The sequence below is a fragment of the Scyliorhinus canicula genome, chromosome 4 (assembly GCF_902713615.1).
Source record: "Scyliorhinus canicula chromosome 4, sScyCan1.1, whole genome shotgun sequence".
Lineage (NCBI taxonomy): Eukaryota > Metazoa > Chordata > Chondrichthyes > Carcharhiniformes > Scyliorhinidae > Scyliorhinus > Scyliorhinus canicula.
This window is the reverse complement of record NC_052149.1, coordinates 232927788-232944535: the sequence shown is the minus strand read 5'-3', so window position 1 is coordinate 232944535 and position 16748 is coordinate 232927788. Positions and strand designations below refer to the sequence as shown.

Sequence of the window (16748 nt, the reverse complement as noted above, 5' to 3'; positions counted from 1 at the left end):
GGTCACTGGGCTAGTAATTCAGGGGCCCCGACTCATGCTCTGGGGGATGTGGTTTCAAATCCCGAGTTCAATTAATGGTCTGGAATTGAAAGGTTAGCCTCAGTAATTGGTGGTGACCATGGAAACGATTGTCCTTTCCTGGCCTGGCCTGGCCTACATTGACTCTCGGTTGCCCTCTGAAATAGTCCAGCAAGCCACTCAGTTCACAAGGCAATTAGGGTTGGCCAACAAATGCCAGCCTTGCCACGGATGCCCGTGCAGGAATATTTTACTTTAAAGAGTGCATCCAATTGCTTTTTAATGATAGAATCATAGAATTTACAGTGCAGGAGGAGGCCATTCAGCCCATCGAGACTGCACCGGCCCTTGGAAAGAGCATCCCACTTAAGCCCCACACCTCCACCCTATCCCTGTTACCCCGTCTGATCTTTTTTGGACTCTGAGGGCAATTTAGCATGGCCAATCTGCACAGACAGTGACCTAAGCCAGGAATCGAACCTGGGAGCCGGGAGCTGTGAAGCAACTGTGCTGACCACTGTGCTACCGTGCCTCCCACATGATGATGAGGTGCCATGCCCTTTAGGAGTAGGACGAAAGACTTCCTCCTCAACTGCCTCTAATCTTTCTGCCAATCACTTTAGAACAAAGAGAATAAAGAACAATACAGCACAGGAACAGGCCCTTCTGCCCTCCAAGCCTGTTCCGGTCATGATACCAACCTTGACCAAAACCCTTAGCACTTCGTAGTGCTGTATCCCTCTCTACCCATCCTATCCATATATTTGTCAAGATGCCTTTTGAATGGCATTCATGTATCTGCTTCCACAACCCCCCCCCCCCGGCAACGCGTTCCAGGCACTCACCGCCCTCTGTGTCAAATAACCTGCCTTGTACATCTTCTCTAAACTTTGCCCCACAAATCTTAAACCTATGCCCCTCGTGACTGACCCCTCCACCCTGGGAAAGAGTGCCTGCCCATCCACTCTATCCATGCCTCTCATAATCTTGTAGACCTCTATCAGGTCAGCCCTGAACCTCCGTCTTTCTAATGAAAACAGTCTGTGTCTATTCAGCCTCTCCGCATAGCTAACACCCTCCAGACCCGGCAACATCCTGGTAAACCTCCTCTGCACCCTCTCCAAAGCCTCCACATCCGTCTGGTAATGTGGCGACCAGAATTGAGCGCAATATTCCAAGTGCGGCCTTACCAAGGTTCTATTCAACTGTAGCATGACTTGCCAGTTTTTATACTCAATGCCCCGTCCAATGAAGGCAAGCATTCCGGATGCTTTCTTGACTCCCTTGTCCACTTGTGTTGCCACTTTCAAAGATCTGTGGCCCTGCACACCCAGATCTCTCTGACTTTCCATATTCCTAATCCTAAATCATCGGCGCCTAGTTATTGGTCTCGCTGCTAACTGAAATAACTCCTTCCCATCCGATCTAACTCGGAATATTGTACACCTCAAATAAGTCTCCCAGCAGCCTCCTTATTTCACGGAAAATATCCCCAAGCGACAGTGGAATTTAAAAAAAAAAAACAAAAGCAAAATATCACGGATGCTGGAAATCTGAAATAAAAAAAAGATGCTGGAAATCCTCAGCAGGTCTGACGAGAGAAACAAAGCGAATCTTTCAGGTTGATGACCTTTGGGCAGAACTGGGAAAAGGGAAGATAATGGGCTATATCCTCCACCCCCGGCAGCCGGACAATGTGGTTTCCCATTGTGGGCACCCCCACATCCTCGGGAAATCCATGGGCGTGAGCGCGCTGCCGGCGAAACGGGAAATCCTGCCGGCGGTGAATCCCGCCCAATAGGGTTTGAGCAAGTGAAGTTGGCAGGGGAGGAGTTGGGAGGATGGAGGTTGGGAAGAATAATAAAAAGGGGATTGGGTAGGGGGACAGTTTATTCAATCTTTCCTCATAGCTAAAATTCTCCAGTCCTACAATCATCCATATCAATTCTTCCAGTAATGTGGTGACCAGAACTGTACCCCGTTTTCGAGCTGTGCCTTAATTAGTGTTTTGGATAGTTCGAGCACAACTCTTATTCTCTAGGCTTTGACTAAAAAAGGGAAGTTTCACATATGTCTTCTTAACCACCTGAAGTACCTGCCCTGCTATCTTCAAGGATCTATGGACATACATTCGGGGGTCCCTCTGTTCCTCTACACCACTCAGTAACTTCCCATTTGGTGTTCCCCTGTCTTATTTTTCTTCCGCATCATCTCATACTTTTCTCGATTGAAATCCATTTGCCGCTTTTCTACCCATCTGACGAGTCAAGATGGCAAGCACGGTAGCATTGTGGATAGCACAATTGCTTCACAGCTCCAGGGTCCCAGGTTTGATTCCGGCTTGGGTCACTGTCTGTGCGGAGTCTGCACATCCTCCCCGTGTCTGTGTGGGTTTCCTCCGGGTGCTCCGGTTTCCTCCCACAGTCCAAAGATGTGCAGGTTAGGTGGATTGGCCATGAGAAATTTCCCTTAGTGTCCAAAATTGCCCTTGGTGTTGGGTGGGGTTATGGGGATAGGGTGGAGGTTTTGACCTTGGGTAGGGTGCTCTTTCCAGGAGCCGGTGCAGACTCGATGGGCCGAATGGCCTCCTTCTGCACTGTAAATTCTATGATAAGTCCACAGCTTTCTCCCTCACCATCAACCACACGACCAGTTTTTGTATCACCTGCAAACTTTTTATTCGAGTTAATCGGAGTTACATCGGACCATTCATCCTAACCAGTCCATATCAGTGTTACACACCCCATTCTCGTTGATTCCCGTTTCCACCCCCTTTTATCCACCAGAATCTTCCCTTCCAAGGCTCTCACCACCCTGACGTGGAAATATATCGGCCTTTCCTTCACTGTCAACGGGTCAAAAATCCTGGAACTCCCTCCCTAACAGCACTTTGGGTGTACTTACACCACATGGACTGTAGCGATTCAAGAAGGCCCTTCTCAAGGGCAGTTATGAATGGGCAATAAAAGCTGGTCTAGCCAGCGGTATAAAACGGCCAATGCATCCCCTAATTTCAGCCTCTAACACTGGGCAGACAGCGTAAGACCTCACAATTTATTGAGGATGAGGAAATCAGAGTATTGAATCTTCTGTCTGTGACCCCTGTTATGACCCCAGTTGATATTAAGCTGGATGGAAAGATCCCAGATTGGAACACTGGCTCAAAAGGCAGTGGGCGCGATTCTCCGCTCCCCACGCGGCGTGGGAGAATCGCGGGAGGGCCCCCTGACAAAATTCACGTGATTCTCCCCCCCCCCCCCCCCCCCGCTCAGAAGAATCGCCACTCGCCGTGATCTCCGACCCGGATGGGCCGAGTGGCCTGCCGTTCGCGGCCGTTTCACGACAGCGGCAAACATACCTGGTCGTGGAACGGGAGTGAGAAGCCCGTTTGGAGCTTGTAGGTGGCCTAGAAAGGAAAGAGCACCACGACTGTGCTCGGGAGGGGACAGGCCCGCGATTGGTGCCCACCGATCGTCGGGCCGGCGTCCAAATCGGACGCACTATCCCCCCTCCGCCGCCCCGCAAGATCAAGCCGCCGCGTCTTGCGGGGCGGCTGAGGGGAAAGACGGCCACCGCGCATCCGCGGGTTCGTGCCGTCAGCGTCATGACGTCAGCCGCGCATGCGCGGGTTGGAACCGGCCAACCTGCACATGCGCGATGACATCATTAGGCGCGCCGGCCGCGTCATTCTCGGTGCAACGCCCCCGCGGCCGAGATTTACGGAGCGCCGCTCCTAGCCCCGCCGGGAGGGGAGAATAGGGGCCGAGGAGCGGCCTCCCAGGCTGTCATGAAACTGTCGAGTTCACGATGGCCCTCCCAATTTTTCCCGGGAGCGGAGAATTCCGCCCAGTAACTTTTACTATTGTTTAGTGAATGTGGCGGAACAGAGTCACAGGAATGCCAAATTAGCTTTTAACAACAAAAAACATTTATTAAACATGAAAGGTTTGACTATAAAGGGCAGCACGGTGGTGCAGTAGTTAGCACTGCTGCCTCACGGGGCCGAGGACCCGGGTTCAATCCCGGCCCTGGGTCAATGTCCGTGTGGAGTTTCCACATTCTCTCTGTGTCTGCGTGGGTCTGACCCCCACAACCCAAAAATACGTGTAGGGTAGGCAGATTGGCCAGGCTAAATTGCCCCTAAGGGACATAGTGCAGCAACTTGAAAACATAGACACCAGTTGTCGAGGAGACAGCAGTTTCCTCAATTGCAGCGAGTGAATTCTGTGCCACTATTGCTGTGTCTCCAGTGTGCTGCTTCCCAAGGCCGCTACACGGATGAAATTATGAGGACAGGTTGCACTGACTCGGATTGCATTCCCTGATCGGCATTGGCCTGTAGGCAAGGTACATGTTGGCATTGCTCACTCAGCCGCCCCTGTATTGTCACACTGCTAACATTCCCTCCAGCAAACGGGAACACTGAAATCATCTCAGTATGTACATGGGGGAGATGGTGGTGCAATGGTGATGTCACTGGGCTAGTAATCCAGGGGCTCCGGCTAATGGCGGCACTCATGGGTTCACAAGCCACCATGGCAGCGAATGGAAATCAATGAATGGGCGCGATTCTCCGCTCCTGCGACCCACAGCCCCCTCCACCTGCCTAACCGTGATGGTGTATCGCAGGGCAATGCGGTGACCGACCCGGAGCACCTGGCAGACACCGCCCCCGGCCAGCGCCTGGGTGGCCAGCCCGCAGGGACTCCAGCAGCGATGGGGAGGGCAGCTCCAACAACAGCCCTCCGGCCCAATCCAGTGATGGCACAACGACCCAGGACACCAGCACACAGGGGACAGACAGGCATGAAAGAACACAACACGACACCAACATGGAGGGAATGGACAGACAGGACACCGCACCCCAGGGGACCCCCCACCGCAGGTCCAATGAAGACACTGAGGTTGCGTCACAGCTGTTCCCTGCTCCCTCCACCACCGCAGATACTCTCACCTCGGGTTGGCCATGTTAGTGATGAGGCTTCTGGGACACTAACCGGTGAGCACCACACAGCCGCTCCGGTACAGCAGGTGGAGGTAGGAGCAGCCGAGGGGCCGGACGGTCGGAGGGCAGCCCAGTCCCAGCAAACACTTGCCGCCCAGCCGGGTCCCGGGTTCCTGGTGTTCCCTCACCCACCCATAGACCCGATGCAGTCAGGGACCCAGGGGCGTGATAGTGTGACGGCCGGTTTCCAGCACCAGCAGATGCAAGTGCAGGAGCGCATCCGTGTCCAGCAGCAGGAAATGATGTCGGCCATGACCGCCAGACAGGCCAACACCGCACGGGTGGCGTCCGCGGTGGAGACAATGGTGGCGACGGTGTCGAGCATGGGACTGAGTTTGCAGGGCCTGGGGCTATCTGTGCACGGCCCGTGGCCCAGAACAGGGCTACCGTCTCACAGGCAGCCATCAGCCAGGGTCAGCTCACAGGCAGCCATCAGCCAGGGCCAGCTGAACATCGCAGAGGCGCTCAACAACCTGGCGCGGTCTCAGCAGTCCATGGCCCAATCCCAGCAGGCCATGGCCCAGTCCCAGCAGGCCACGGCCCAGTCCCAGCAGGCCACAGCCCAGTCCCAGCAGGCCACGGCCCAGTCCCAGCAGGCCACGGCCCAGTCCCAGCAGTCCATGGCCCAGTCCCAGCAGGCCACGGCCCAGTCCCAGCAGGCCACGGCCCAGTCCCAGCAGGCCATGGCCCAGTCCCAGCAGGTCACGGCCCAGTCCCAGCAGTCCATGGCCCAGTTCCAGCTGAACATCACAGAGGCGCTCAACAACCTGGCGCGGTCTCAGCAGTCCATGGCCCAGTCCCAGCAGGCCATGGCCCAGTCCCAGCAGGCCATGGCCCAGTCCCAGCAGTCCAGGGCCCAGTCCCAGCAGGCCATGGCCCAGTCTCTGCAGGCCATGGCCCAGTCTCTGTAGGCCATGGCCCAGTCCCAGCAGGCCATGGCCCAGTCCCAGCAGGCCATGGCCCAATCCCAGCAGTCCAGGGCCCAGTCCCAGCAGGCCATGGCCCAGTCTCTGCAGGCCATGGCCCAGTCTCTGTAGGCCATGGCCCAGTCCCAGCAGGCCATGGCCCAGTCCCAGCAGGCCACGGCCCAGTCCCAGCAGGCCATGGCCCAGTCTCTGCAGGCCATGGCCCAGTCCCAGCAGGCCATGGCCCAGTCCCAGCAGTCCATGGCCCAGTCCCAGCAGGCCATGGCCCAGTCCCAGCAGGCCATGGCCCAGTCCCAGCAGGCCATGGCCCAGTCCCAGCAGTCCAGGGCCCAGCCCCAGCAGGCCACGGCCCAGTCCCAGCAGGCCACGGCCCAGTCCCAGCAGGCCACTGCTGAGAGCATCAGCACCATTGCCCGGGTGACGAACGGCGTTGTACAGAGCCAGACAAGGATGGCGAACTCCCTGAGCTCCATGCCCGTGAACCTTCAGACCCTGGTCGATACCAGCTCGGGCCTCCAGGACTGGCAGCGCCAGGTGATGGTGGTGCCCTGGGTTTTGGATCAGCTCGCACCCCCATCCCATGGAGAGCCCTGGGGGCCAGAGGGCGCCCCAAGAGAGGATGAGGTGCTGGGGCCGGAACCCCGCGCCACTTTGCCCCCCCCCCGCACCCCACCCCACCGTTCCTGGTGCATCTAGTGGGCAGCGGGCAGAACAGAGTGGCACCATGCCATCCCAATTGCCCAAGGTGCAGCTTGGCCCATCCAGGCCGGGCCGCCCCAGGAAACAGCCGCCAAAGGGGACCCTAGTCACAGGGCAGAAACCACAGGAGTCCACCTCCAGTTCTGCTGTACCGTCTGGAAGAACATCGGGCCCGTAAGGCCAGAAAGGTAGACATTGATGAGTAAGTTGTCACGGGTGCAGGGCACAGAATAGTTAGACGGGCTCGGGCACATGTACAGGACGTCTGTTATTAATCACATTCTACATCTATGTGAGCTGCCTCTGTACTCTGTCCGATGCGTGCGGGGGTGGGGCGTGGACTGGATGCCAGTGTGTGTGAGGGGTGCTGCGATAGAAGTTGAGCTCCGATGCGTGTGACATGCAGCCCTGCGCCCCCCCACCCTCACCCCCACAGTTCTCCCATGCCAACCCCGCCCCAGCCATACGCCAGGGCCATGGGATGCAGTGTCTGGGCCGCGTGCAGGGTCCACCCAGGTGGAGGGTCTTGATGTGGCCGTGAGTTAGACATTGTGGAACAATGTCTGGCTCGGAGCCCATCGCAAGGCGGGCTGTCATCATCCTCCATGCCTTGTACCAGACCCGCTTACACCGTCAACCGTGTGCCCCCATCCCGTTGGGCCGCAGGTGAATGTGTCATGGAGGGGTGACATGCATGCGGGTGATGTGGTGGTGTGGGAGGTGAGGGTGGTCGGTGGGGAGGTGAGGGTGGTCGGTGGGGGAGGTGCCGAACTCTGCTGTCTGTGCCCATGCCTATCACTACTGCCGCCTACCATGGTCGCTGAAACGTGCAGCGACCAGCGACACCCATGCGTGCTGGCCCAGCCGGCGGCATCGGCAGCCTCCTGTTCCCGTCCATCCCCCATGTCCCGTGCATCTGCTTCCCCCTCACCATCCCCCTCATCTGGAGAAGAGTTCCCCTCATCCTGACCATCCTCCCCCTTCTCCTCCAGCACATCGCCCCTCTGCTGGGCGATGTTGTGCAGGACGCAGCAGACCACGACGAAGCAGCCGGCCCTCTCTGATGGGTACTGGAGGCCCCCACCCCCCGCCCCAGAGCGGTCCAAGCACACCTTCAGTAGCCCAAAGCACCTCTCGACCACATACCTGGTCGCTGCACGGGCATCATTGTAGCGGTGCTCTGCGTCGGTCTGTGGCCTGTGTATAGGTGTCATCAGCCATGACCACAATGGATAAACCCTGTCGCCCAGCAACCAGCCCCGCACGCGGAGGGGGGGGGGGGGGGGGGGGGGGGGGGGGGGGGGGGGGGGGGGGGGGGGTGTCCCTCGAACATGGCGGGGATGAACGACTGGGACAGTATAAAGATGTCATGCACACTGCCAGCAGGGTACCTGGCGCAGACGGGCAGGATCGTCATCCTGTGGTCACAGACCGCCTGCACGTCCATTGAGTACGTACCCTTCCTGTACAGATACACGGCCCTTTCCTCCGATGTGGGCCGCATGGCGATCTGCACTCCATCGATCGCCCCCTGCACCATGGGTATCCGAGCAACAGCGGCGAACCCCGCTGTGCGGGCATCTTGGTGGGCACAGTCCACAAGGAACTGTATGTATCCGTCCGCAATGTCATACAGGGCACCTGTGCACCGATGGCTGGGAGATGCCGGACAAGTTCCCACTCGGCGACTGGAACGACCCCGTCGCGAAGAAGCTGAGGGCGACCGTCACCTTGACGGCCACTGGGGGGGCATGTCCACCCCCGGTCCCGCGTGGTGCCAGGTGTGCCATCAGGTGGCAGATATGGGCGACGGTTTCCCGGCTCATTCGGAGTCTCCTCCGGCACACCCTGTCCGGGAGGTCTTCGAAGGACATGCGGGGCCGGTACGCACGTTGTCGCATCGGACGCCTCCGTGGCCGTGGCACCGCCTCCTCCTCCTCGTCATCCTCCTGCTGTAGCTCGGCGTGGTGCTCCTCCTGCGCCTCTCGGGCGTGTGGCCCTGCAGCCTGGGCGGCTTGCACGTGCCCCACTGCAGCCTGCTGCTCTACAACAGGCTCCGCCTCCTCCCTGTCACACCCCTGCTCCAGCTCCCACTGGGCCTAATGCAGGGCAGCGGCCCCCACCACGGCAGCCAACACACGCTGGGAGATGGCTGAACATTATACTATCTGTAGGGGGTGGGTGTAGACAGGGTTTCAGCGTTGGTATACACCCCTCCACGACCAGGTGCCATGGGCTGCAGGCTCGGCCCGGTTGCCAGCACGCGACCCACCCCTGCCCCCTCGGTGTCCTGACACGTGTCGGCCGTCCCCTCTGCCAGGGCCACCGCCTGGTGGCACTGCCCTCACCGGGGGGGGGGGGGGGTGCAGGCGTCTGGCACACGTCAGGATGGCCGGGTCGCCTGCGCCACGAAGCGAACGGGTTGGGTGGACCGCTGCGCGTCCGCCGTCAGGGTGCCTGGGCCTTTGGATCCGTCCTGCCATGGCGGCCCGTGGCTGCCCGCAGCCTTTGTTGCCCCCCACCACTCCTTGCCCACCCCCGGATGTGTGCCCCCCCCCCCCCCCCCCCCCCCACCACCGCCACCAGCACACCGCCACCTCCGGATGTGTGGATGTGTGGGACCACCCTGACCCCCACCCCCGGCAGCCTCCCCCACACCGCCCGCAGACACGGCTGTGCCGCTCCCCCTCCCGGGATCCCTACCCCCAATTCCGTCAAACCCCCCCCCACACCGGGGGCTGCTCCACGCTGTCACCCACCTCCTCCTGCAGCGTCAGCCAGCAGGAATGGTTAACGCTGTTTTATACTATGTTAGAACAACATGACCTCCAGCCCGTCCAGCCCGGAGAATCCCTGCTCCATCGGAGAATCGCCGCTATGGCCATTTCCAGCGATTCTCTGTGCGGCTGAGCGCCGCGGCGATTCTCCAACCCGGTGGGGGCGGTTTGGAGAATTCCGCCAGTGTACTAAATCTGGAATTGAAAGGGAACGGTGACCGTCGAAACTATCATTTCCTGCAGTAAAAACCCGCCTGCTTCACCAAGGAAATTTGCCATCCAAACCTGGTCTGGCCTACACGTGGCTCCAGACCCGGAGCAACATGGTCACCTCTTACCTGCTCCCTGAAGTGTCCTAGCATGCCACTCAGTTCAAGGGCAATTAGGGATGGACAACAGATGCTCAGTCACACTTGCAACCCCTCAAAGAATGAAAAGAAATGTCAGTATTGCAAACAGTGTGAGCCAGAAGGTTGTGGGTTGCATAGAAAATAGGAGCAAGAAGAGGCATTTGGCCCCTCGATCCTACCCCACTATTCAATATGATCATTGCTGATCCTCAGTCTCAATACCATACCCCTGATCTCTCCCCATACCCCTGGACGCCTTTAGTGTCCTGAAAATCTATCTATTTCCTTCTTCACCATATTCAGTGACTTGACCTCCACAGCCTCGGGTAGAGAATGCCACTGGTTCAACACCCTCTGAGTGAACAAATTTAGAACATAGAACATAGAACATAGAAAAATACAGCACAGAACAGGCCCATCGGCCCACGATGTTGTGCCGAACTTTTGTCCTCAATTAAGAACAAATTAATCTACACCCCATTATTTTACCGTAATCCATGTACCTATCCAATAGCTGCTTGAAGGTCCCTAATGTTTCCGACTCAACTACTTCCACAGGCAGTGCATTCCATGTCCCCACTACTCTCTGGGTAAAGAACCTACCTCTGACATCCCCCCTATATCTTCCACCATTCACCTTAAATTTATGTCCCCTTGTAATGGTTTGTTCCACCTGGGGAAAAAGTCTCTGACTGTCTAATCTATCTATTCCCCTGATCATCTTATAAACCTCTATCAAGTCGCCCCTCATCCTTCTCCGTTCTAATGAGAAAAGGCCTAGAACCCTCAACCTTTCCTCGTAAGACCTACTCTCCATTCCAGGCAACATCCTGGTAAATCTCCTTTGCACCTTTTCCAAAGCTTCCACATTCTTCCTAAAATGAGGCGACCAGAACTGCACACAGTACTCCAAATGTGGCCTGACCAAGGTTTTGTACAGCTGCATCATCACCTCATGGCTCTTAAACTCAATCCCTCTGCTAATGAACGCTAGCACTTTCTTCTTACCTCAGTCTTAAATGACCTACCCCAGATGCTGAGGCTGTGACACTGAGGCCTTGTTCTGGGCCTCCTTCCCCCCCACAAGACCTCCCAAGTGTTCAAGGGAGTTGAGCAGCTGATCCATGGAGACACACCCTGTGCCAGAGCAGAGGGAATGCTACACTGCTGGAACTGCCGTCTTTAAGGTCTGACGTTAAACCGAGGACCAGTCTCAGGCGGACATATAAGATCCAGGCCTTTTCTCGTTGGTGAGCAAGAGAGTTCTCCCCAGTATCTGAGATCAATAATAACCCCTCATTCAACAACACAAAATAAACAGATAATCTGATCTTCATTGCTGCCTGTGGGAGCTTTTCTTAATTCATTCAAGGGTTGTGGGCTTCACTGACTGGGTCAGCATTTATTGCTCATCCCTAAGCTGCCTACTCGAATTACTGCATCCATGTGATGTAGGTGCACCCACAGTGTTGTTAGGGAGGGAGTTCCACGATTTGGTGAGTGATTTGGAGGGGAACTTCCAGGTGGTGGTGTTACCGCGTATCTGCTGCTCTTGCCCATCTAGATGGCAGAGGTTGTGAATAATTTGGAAGGTGCTGCTTAAGGAGCCTTGGCAAGTTGCTGCAATGCATCCTGTAGATGGTACACACAGCTTGCTATGCAGAAATAGCCTGCCACCTTTCCCACATTAAACTAGAGAATACACTTCAAAAACATTTCATTGTCCGTATCTGTAAAGCATTTTGACTCATCCAGTGCTCATGAAAAGCGTTATCTAAAGACAAGTCTTCCTTTCTTTTAAGTAAAAGTCCTTCACGGGACACCCTGAGATTGTGAGAGATGCTATACGTTCATAAGCTATTGGAGCAGAATTAAATGAAAATGAAAATGAAAATCGCTTATTGTCACGAGTAGGCTTCAATGAAGTTACTGTGAAAAGCCCCTAGTTGCCACATTCTGGTGCCTGTCCGGGGAGGCTGGTACAGGAATCGAACCGTGCTGCTGGTCTGCTTTAAAAGCCAGCGATTTAGCCCATCGAGTCTGCTCCGCCATTCTGATATGTTCAATCTTTACTGCTGATTTCTCAATTCAAACGATTCAATCCTCAGCAATATTTTCCTGTTTTGCAGAACTGAGCTCCCTTGGCAAGACAGCAGCCTTCAACCCAACAGCGACCCAGATTCAAAGGTAGAGCAAGCTTTTGTCTCCTATCAGTGTTCACCATCACCAAACGGATGGCAAGCTATATTGAGGTACCCTCCTCATGAAACTCTGGATTCTGAAGGCTTGTCTCTTACGTTAAAGGCACCAGCAAACAGTTTGCATTGCAGGAGGACCTTCTTTGTCATCTGATGTATATCAGGCTGGAAGAATGTGACCAGTTTTGGTTCCCTTATCCAAGGAAAGATCTACTGGCATTGGAGACAGTCCAGGGGAGGTTCACCAGGTTGATCCCGGGTGTGGAGGGATTTTCTCATGAGGAAAGGTTGAGTAGGTTGGGCCTGTACTCATTGGAGTTTAGAAGAATGAGAGGCAACCTTATTGAGACATACCGGATTCTCAGGGGGTTTGACAGGGTCGATGCTGAGAGGTTATTTCCCATTGGGAAGAGTCTGGGACCAGAGGGCATCATCTCAGAGTGAGGAGTCGCCCATTTAAGACAGAGATGAGGAGGAATTTATTTTCTCAGAGGGAGGTGAATCTGTGGAACTCTTTACCGCAGAGAGCTGTAGAGGCCGGGCCATTAAATATGTTCAAGGCTGAGAGAGACAGATTTTTAATCAGTAAGGGAATCAAGGGTTGTGAAGATTAAGGATGGAAAGTGGAGCTGAGGATGTTCAAATCAGTCGCGGTGTCATGGAATGGCACAGCAGACTGGATGGGCTGAATGGCCTACTTCTGCTCCTACATCCTATGGCCTTATGCCATTGGCTTCATTCTATTGGTCACAGTACACTAGGGGTTAGAGTATAGCTTTGCTGATAGAAAGGAAAATGCTGAGTGCGTTTTATTAGTTTAATTTCTAAACTGAAATGAGAGCTTTTATCACAATGGGCTGGAATACAAGTGTATGGAGATTACATCACAGTTAGAAAGCCCTGGTCATAGATATATACTGATATCATAGTTATCATAGAATTTACAGTGCAGAAGGAGACCATTCGGCCCATCGACTCTGCACAGGCTCTTGGAAAGAGTACCCTACCCAAGGTCAACACCTCCACCCTTTCCCAATAACCCAGTAACCCCACCCAACACTAAGGGCAATTTTGGACACTAAGGGCAATTTAGCATGGCCTATTCCACCTAACCTGCACATCTTTGGACTGTGGGAGGAAACCGGAGCACCCGGAGGAAACCCACGCAGACACGGGGAGGATGTGCAGACTCCGCACAGACAGTGACCCAAAGCCAGGAATCGAACCTTGGATCCTGGAGCTGTGAAGCCATTGTGCTATCCACAATGCTACCGTGCTGCCCTGGTCATACCTCATCTCGAGTTACTGCATCCAGTGCTGATCATCAAATCGCAGCAAAGTTATATTGGCTTTGGAGGGAGCAGCAGCATAGATTTACCAGAATGATCCCAGGGCTGAAAGGGTTAAATTATGAGGAGCGGTTTCACAGGATAGCCTTGTATTCGCTTCAATCCAGAGGATTGGGGGCTTGATGGTCCAACTGAACCGTTTAAGACTATTGAAGTGTTTTATAGGATAGATAAAGACTATTTCCTCTGGTGAGGGGGGTCCAGAGCAAAGAAGAAAAGAACCTAAAATTAGAGGCAAGCCAATCTGGGGTGATGGCAGGGACTTTTTCACACAGTGGATCTCTCTCTCTCAAAGAGTTGTTGAGACGAGGGGTCAATCGGAAACGCCTAAACTGAATCATAGAATCCGTACAGTGCAGAAGGAGGCCATTCAGCCCATCGAGTCCGCGCCGATTCTCTGAGCGAGCACCCCATCTAGACCCATACCACCGCAACCCCACCTAACCTACACATTTGACACTAAGCGATAATTTAGCATGGCTTATCTACCTCACCTGCATATCTTTGGACTGTGGGAGGGAAACCGGAGAACCCGGAGGAAAATCCACGCAGACACGGGGAGAACGTGCAGACTCCACACAGGCAGTCACCCAAGGCTCGAATTGAACCCTGATCCTTGGTGCTGTGAGGCAGCAGTGCTAACCGCTGTGCCACCATGCCACCCCAACTGAGACCAATCGATTTTTATTAGGTAAGGGTATTAAGGGATATGGGAAATAGCAGGAGGAGGCCATTCGGTCCCTTGAGCCTGCCGCATCATTCAATTTGATCATGGCTGACCTCAACAACATTTATCCACACTATTCTCAAATCCCTTTACATTTTAATTAACTAGAAACCTATCGATTTCTGTCTTGATAATCTCAATGTCTGAGATCCCACAGACCTCGGGGTCGAGAATTTCAAAGATTCACCACCCTCTGAGTGAGGAAATTCCTCCTCATCTCTCTGAGGTGGCTTAGCCATTATTCTGAGACAGTGCTCTCGGGTTCTACGCCCTTCCCCATCCAAACACCCTCCCCATAACTACCCAGTATGTTGCAGCGAGATTACCTCTCATTCCAAACTGTGGAGAATCCAGGCCCTGCCCCCTCAATCTCGTCTCATACGTCAATCCCACCATCCCAGGAATCAGTCTGAGGAACCTTTGTTGCACTCACTCTACAGCAGGTATACCCTTCCTTAGCCAAGCAGACCAAAACTGTACTCTACGGAGCTATGGTAGGTAGATAAGAGTTAAGTTACAGATTAACCCTGAACAGACCTGAGGAGCTGAATGGCCAATTCTTGATGCCATGTTCTAAAGGCTAAGGTGTTATATTTAAATACAAACACCCTAAGGGATTTGTCGTGTTATACTTCTTGATGTAGCATAAGCTGCTTCCTTGATGTACACTTTTGCAAAGGGAGGTTCAGACTTGGAGATAGCTTTAACATATTTATTGAACAGTTAACTATTCTCCGACTTGAGTTCGACTCTCTTGTTAATCTAACTATAGTAACTATATCTAACTAACCTGTCTGCTCTAATCCATGTGGTGGGTGTGATGCTTCCCTGATCTGCCCCTGTCTCTCTGAGTGTTGCCTATGGAAAGAGGAAGACCATGTGTGCCCTGTCCTTTTATATGGGTAGCCCCCTTGTGGTAGTGTCACCTCTGGGTGTGTCTTGACTGCCCATTGGTCGTGTCCTATCTTACTGACCTATTGGTTGAATATTCTGCATGTCATGATGTCTCTGGTGCTCCCTCTAGTGTTTATTTAGCCTAAGTGTGTTTACATTAACCCCTTGTGTATTTACAGTGTCCAATTGTATCAACATTAACCCCCTGTGTATTTACAGTGATGCACATCACCACAGGATTGGTTCAGATATCTCCTCGATTGGCAAATGTTATTGTTGGAGTTAGTTAAAGTTGCTAGGTTCCAGTCTCTTCTTTCAAAAGTATTTCTCAGTCTCTATCTTCAAGTTGCAAAGTAGATTCAGGTGACTACATCCAGATATGAGGGACCTCCGTGACCCGGATAGATTGGAGAAGATATGGCTGTTCTCCTTCGCCAAGGTTGAGAGGAGATTTGATAAGAGGTGTTCAAAATCATTAGGGATCAGGTGAGAGTCGATAGGACGAAAACTCTCCCCATTAGTGGGAGGGTCGGGAACCAAGGACCCTGATGTCAGATGATTGGCAAAAGAACCAACAAGCCACCTGAGGAAAAGCATTTTTTAACGCAGCAGGTGTTTAGGATCTGGACTGCGCTGCCTGAGTGTGGTGGAGGCAGGTTCAGTTGGGGCTCTCAAAAGGAAATTGAATAACTATCTGAAGAGAAAAGAGATTTGCAGGGTTACCTGCTTAAGGTTCTCGTTTAGCGTGATATTTCCTTAATGTTGTCATTGTTTCTGCTCACTTTTTCTCTTATTGTTTAATACATTTGACAGATACAGTTTAGGTCACGGCCTGTTGCGATGGTATTCTGCTGCTTTCTGTAGTCCTGTGGGAGTGTGTTGTCTGAAGTGTGACCGTGTGACAATTTGCACACAGCAATCTCACATGCCACACGGAGATGACGGCCAGATTATCTGATTTTTTTTGTGATGTTGGTTAAAGAACAAATATCAGCCCGGGACACCTTGGGATAACTCTCCTGGTCTTCTCCAAAACACTGCCACTGGATCTCTTACACCCGCCTATGTCAGTGGACGTGGGGCCTTGGCTTAACGTCCCATCTGAAAGGCGGCATCTCTGACAGTGCCGCACACCCGAGGTACTGCGCTGGAATGTCAAGCTAGGTTTTGTCATCAAGTCTTCAGGTTGGAGTCTCGAACCCACAACCTCTCGAACCCACAACCTCTTGACTCAGAGGAGAGGGAGTTACCCAGTGAGCCAAGGCTGATACCTTGAGGGCGGCACAGTAGCACAGTCGTTAGCACTGTTGGTTCACAGCGGCAGGGTCCCAGGTTCGATTCCCGGTTTGGCTCACTGTCTGTGCGGAGTCTGCACGTTCTCCCCGTGTCTGCGTGGGTTTCCTCCGGGTGCTCCGGTTTCCTCCCACAAGTCCCGAAAGACGTGCTGTTAGGTGAATTGGACATTCTGAATTCTCCCCCTGTGTACCCGAACAGGCGCCGGAATGTGGCGACTAGGGGCTTTTCACAGTAACTTCATTGCAGTGTTAATGTAAGTCTACTTGTGACTATAATAAAGATTATTATTATTATTATTATTAATAATATTATTATTAAAGAATCCCAAATGTCAAGGCCTGTGGAAATTTGGGCCCGGGGGCTCATGAATAATTTGTCTACAAACCCACAACCCTGATATCAGTAAACATGTAAAAAAAATATGCGGCCGCGCTGCGCATGCGTGCCCGATCATCGGTTTTTAAACGGTCGCAGCTTTTTCTTTTACAAGTTCTGGGGGGGGGGGGGGG

General features: G+C 53.7%; 1 protein-coding gene across 1 annotated transcript in view; it reads left to right on the top strand.

The window, feature by feature from the left end:
* LOC119964283 (amyloid-beta A4 precursor protein-binding family B member 2-like) overlaps positions 1–16748 on the top strand; it is a 70497-nt gene that overhangs the window by 12453 nt on the left and 41296 nt on the right. The window contains exon 4 of the mRNA XM_038793560.1: positions 11905–12118. Coding sequence (XP_038649488.1) covers positions 11905–12118 — 214 coding nt within the window. The remainder of the gene's footprint in view (positions 1–11904; positions 12119–16748) is intronic.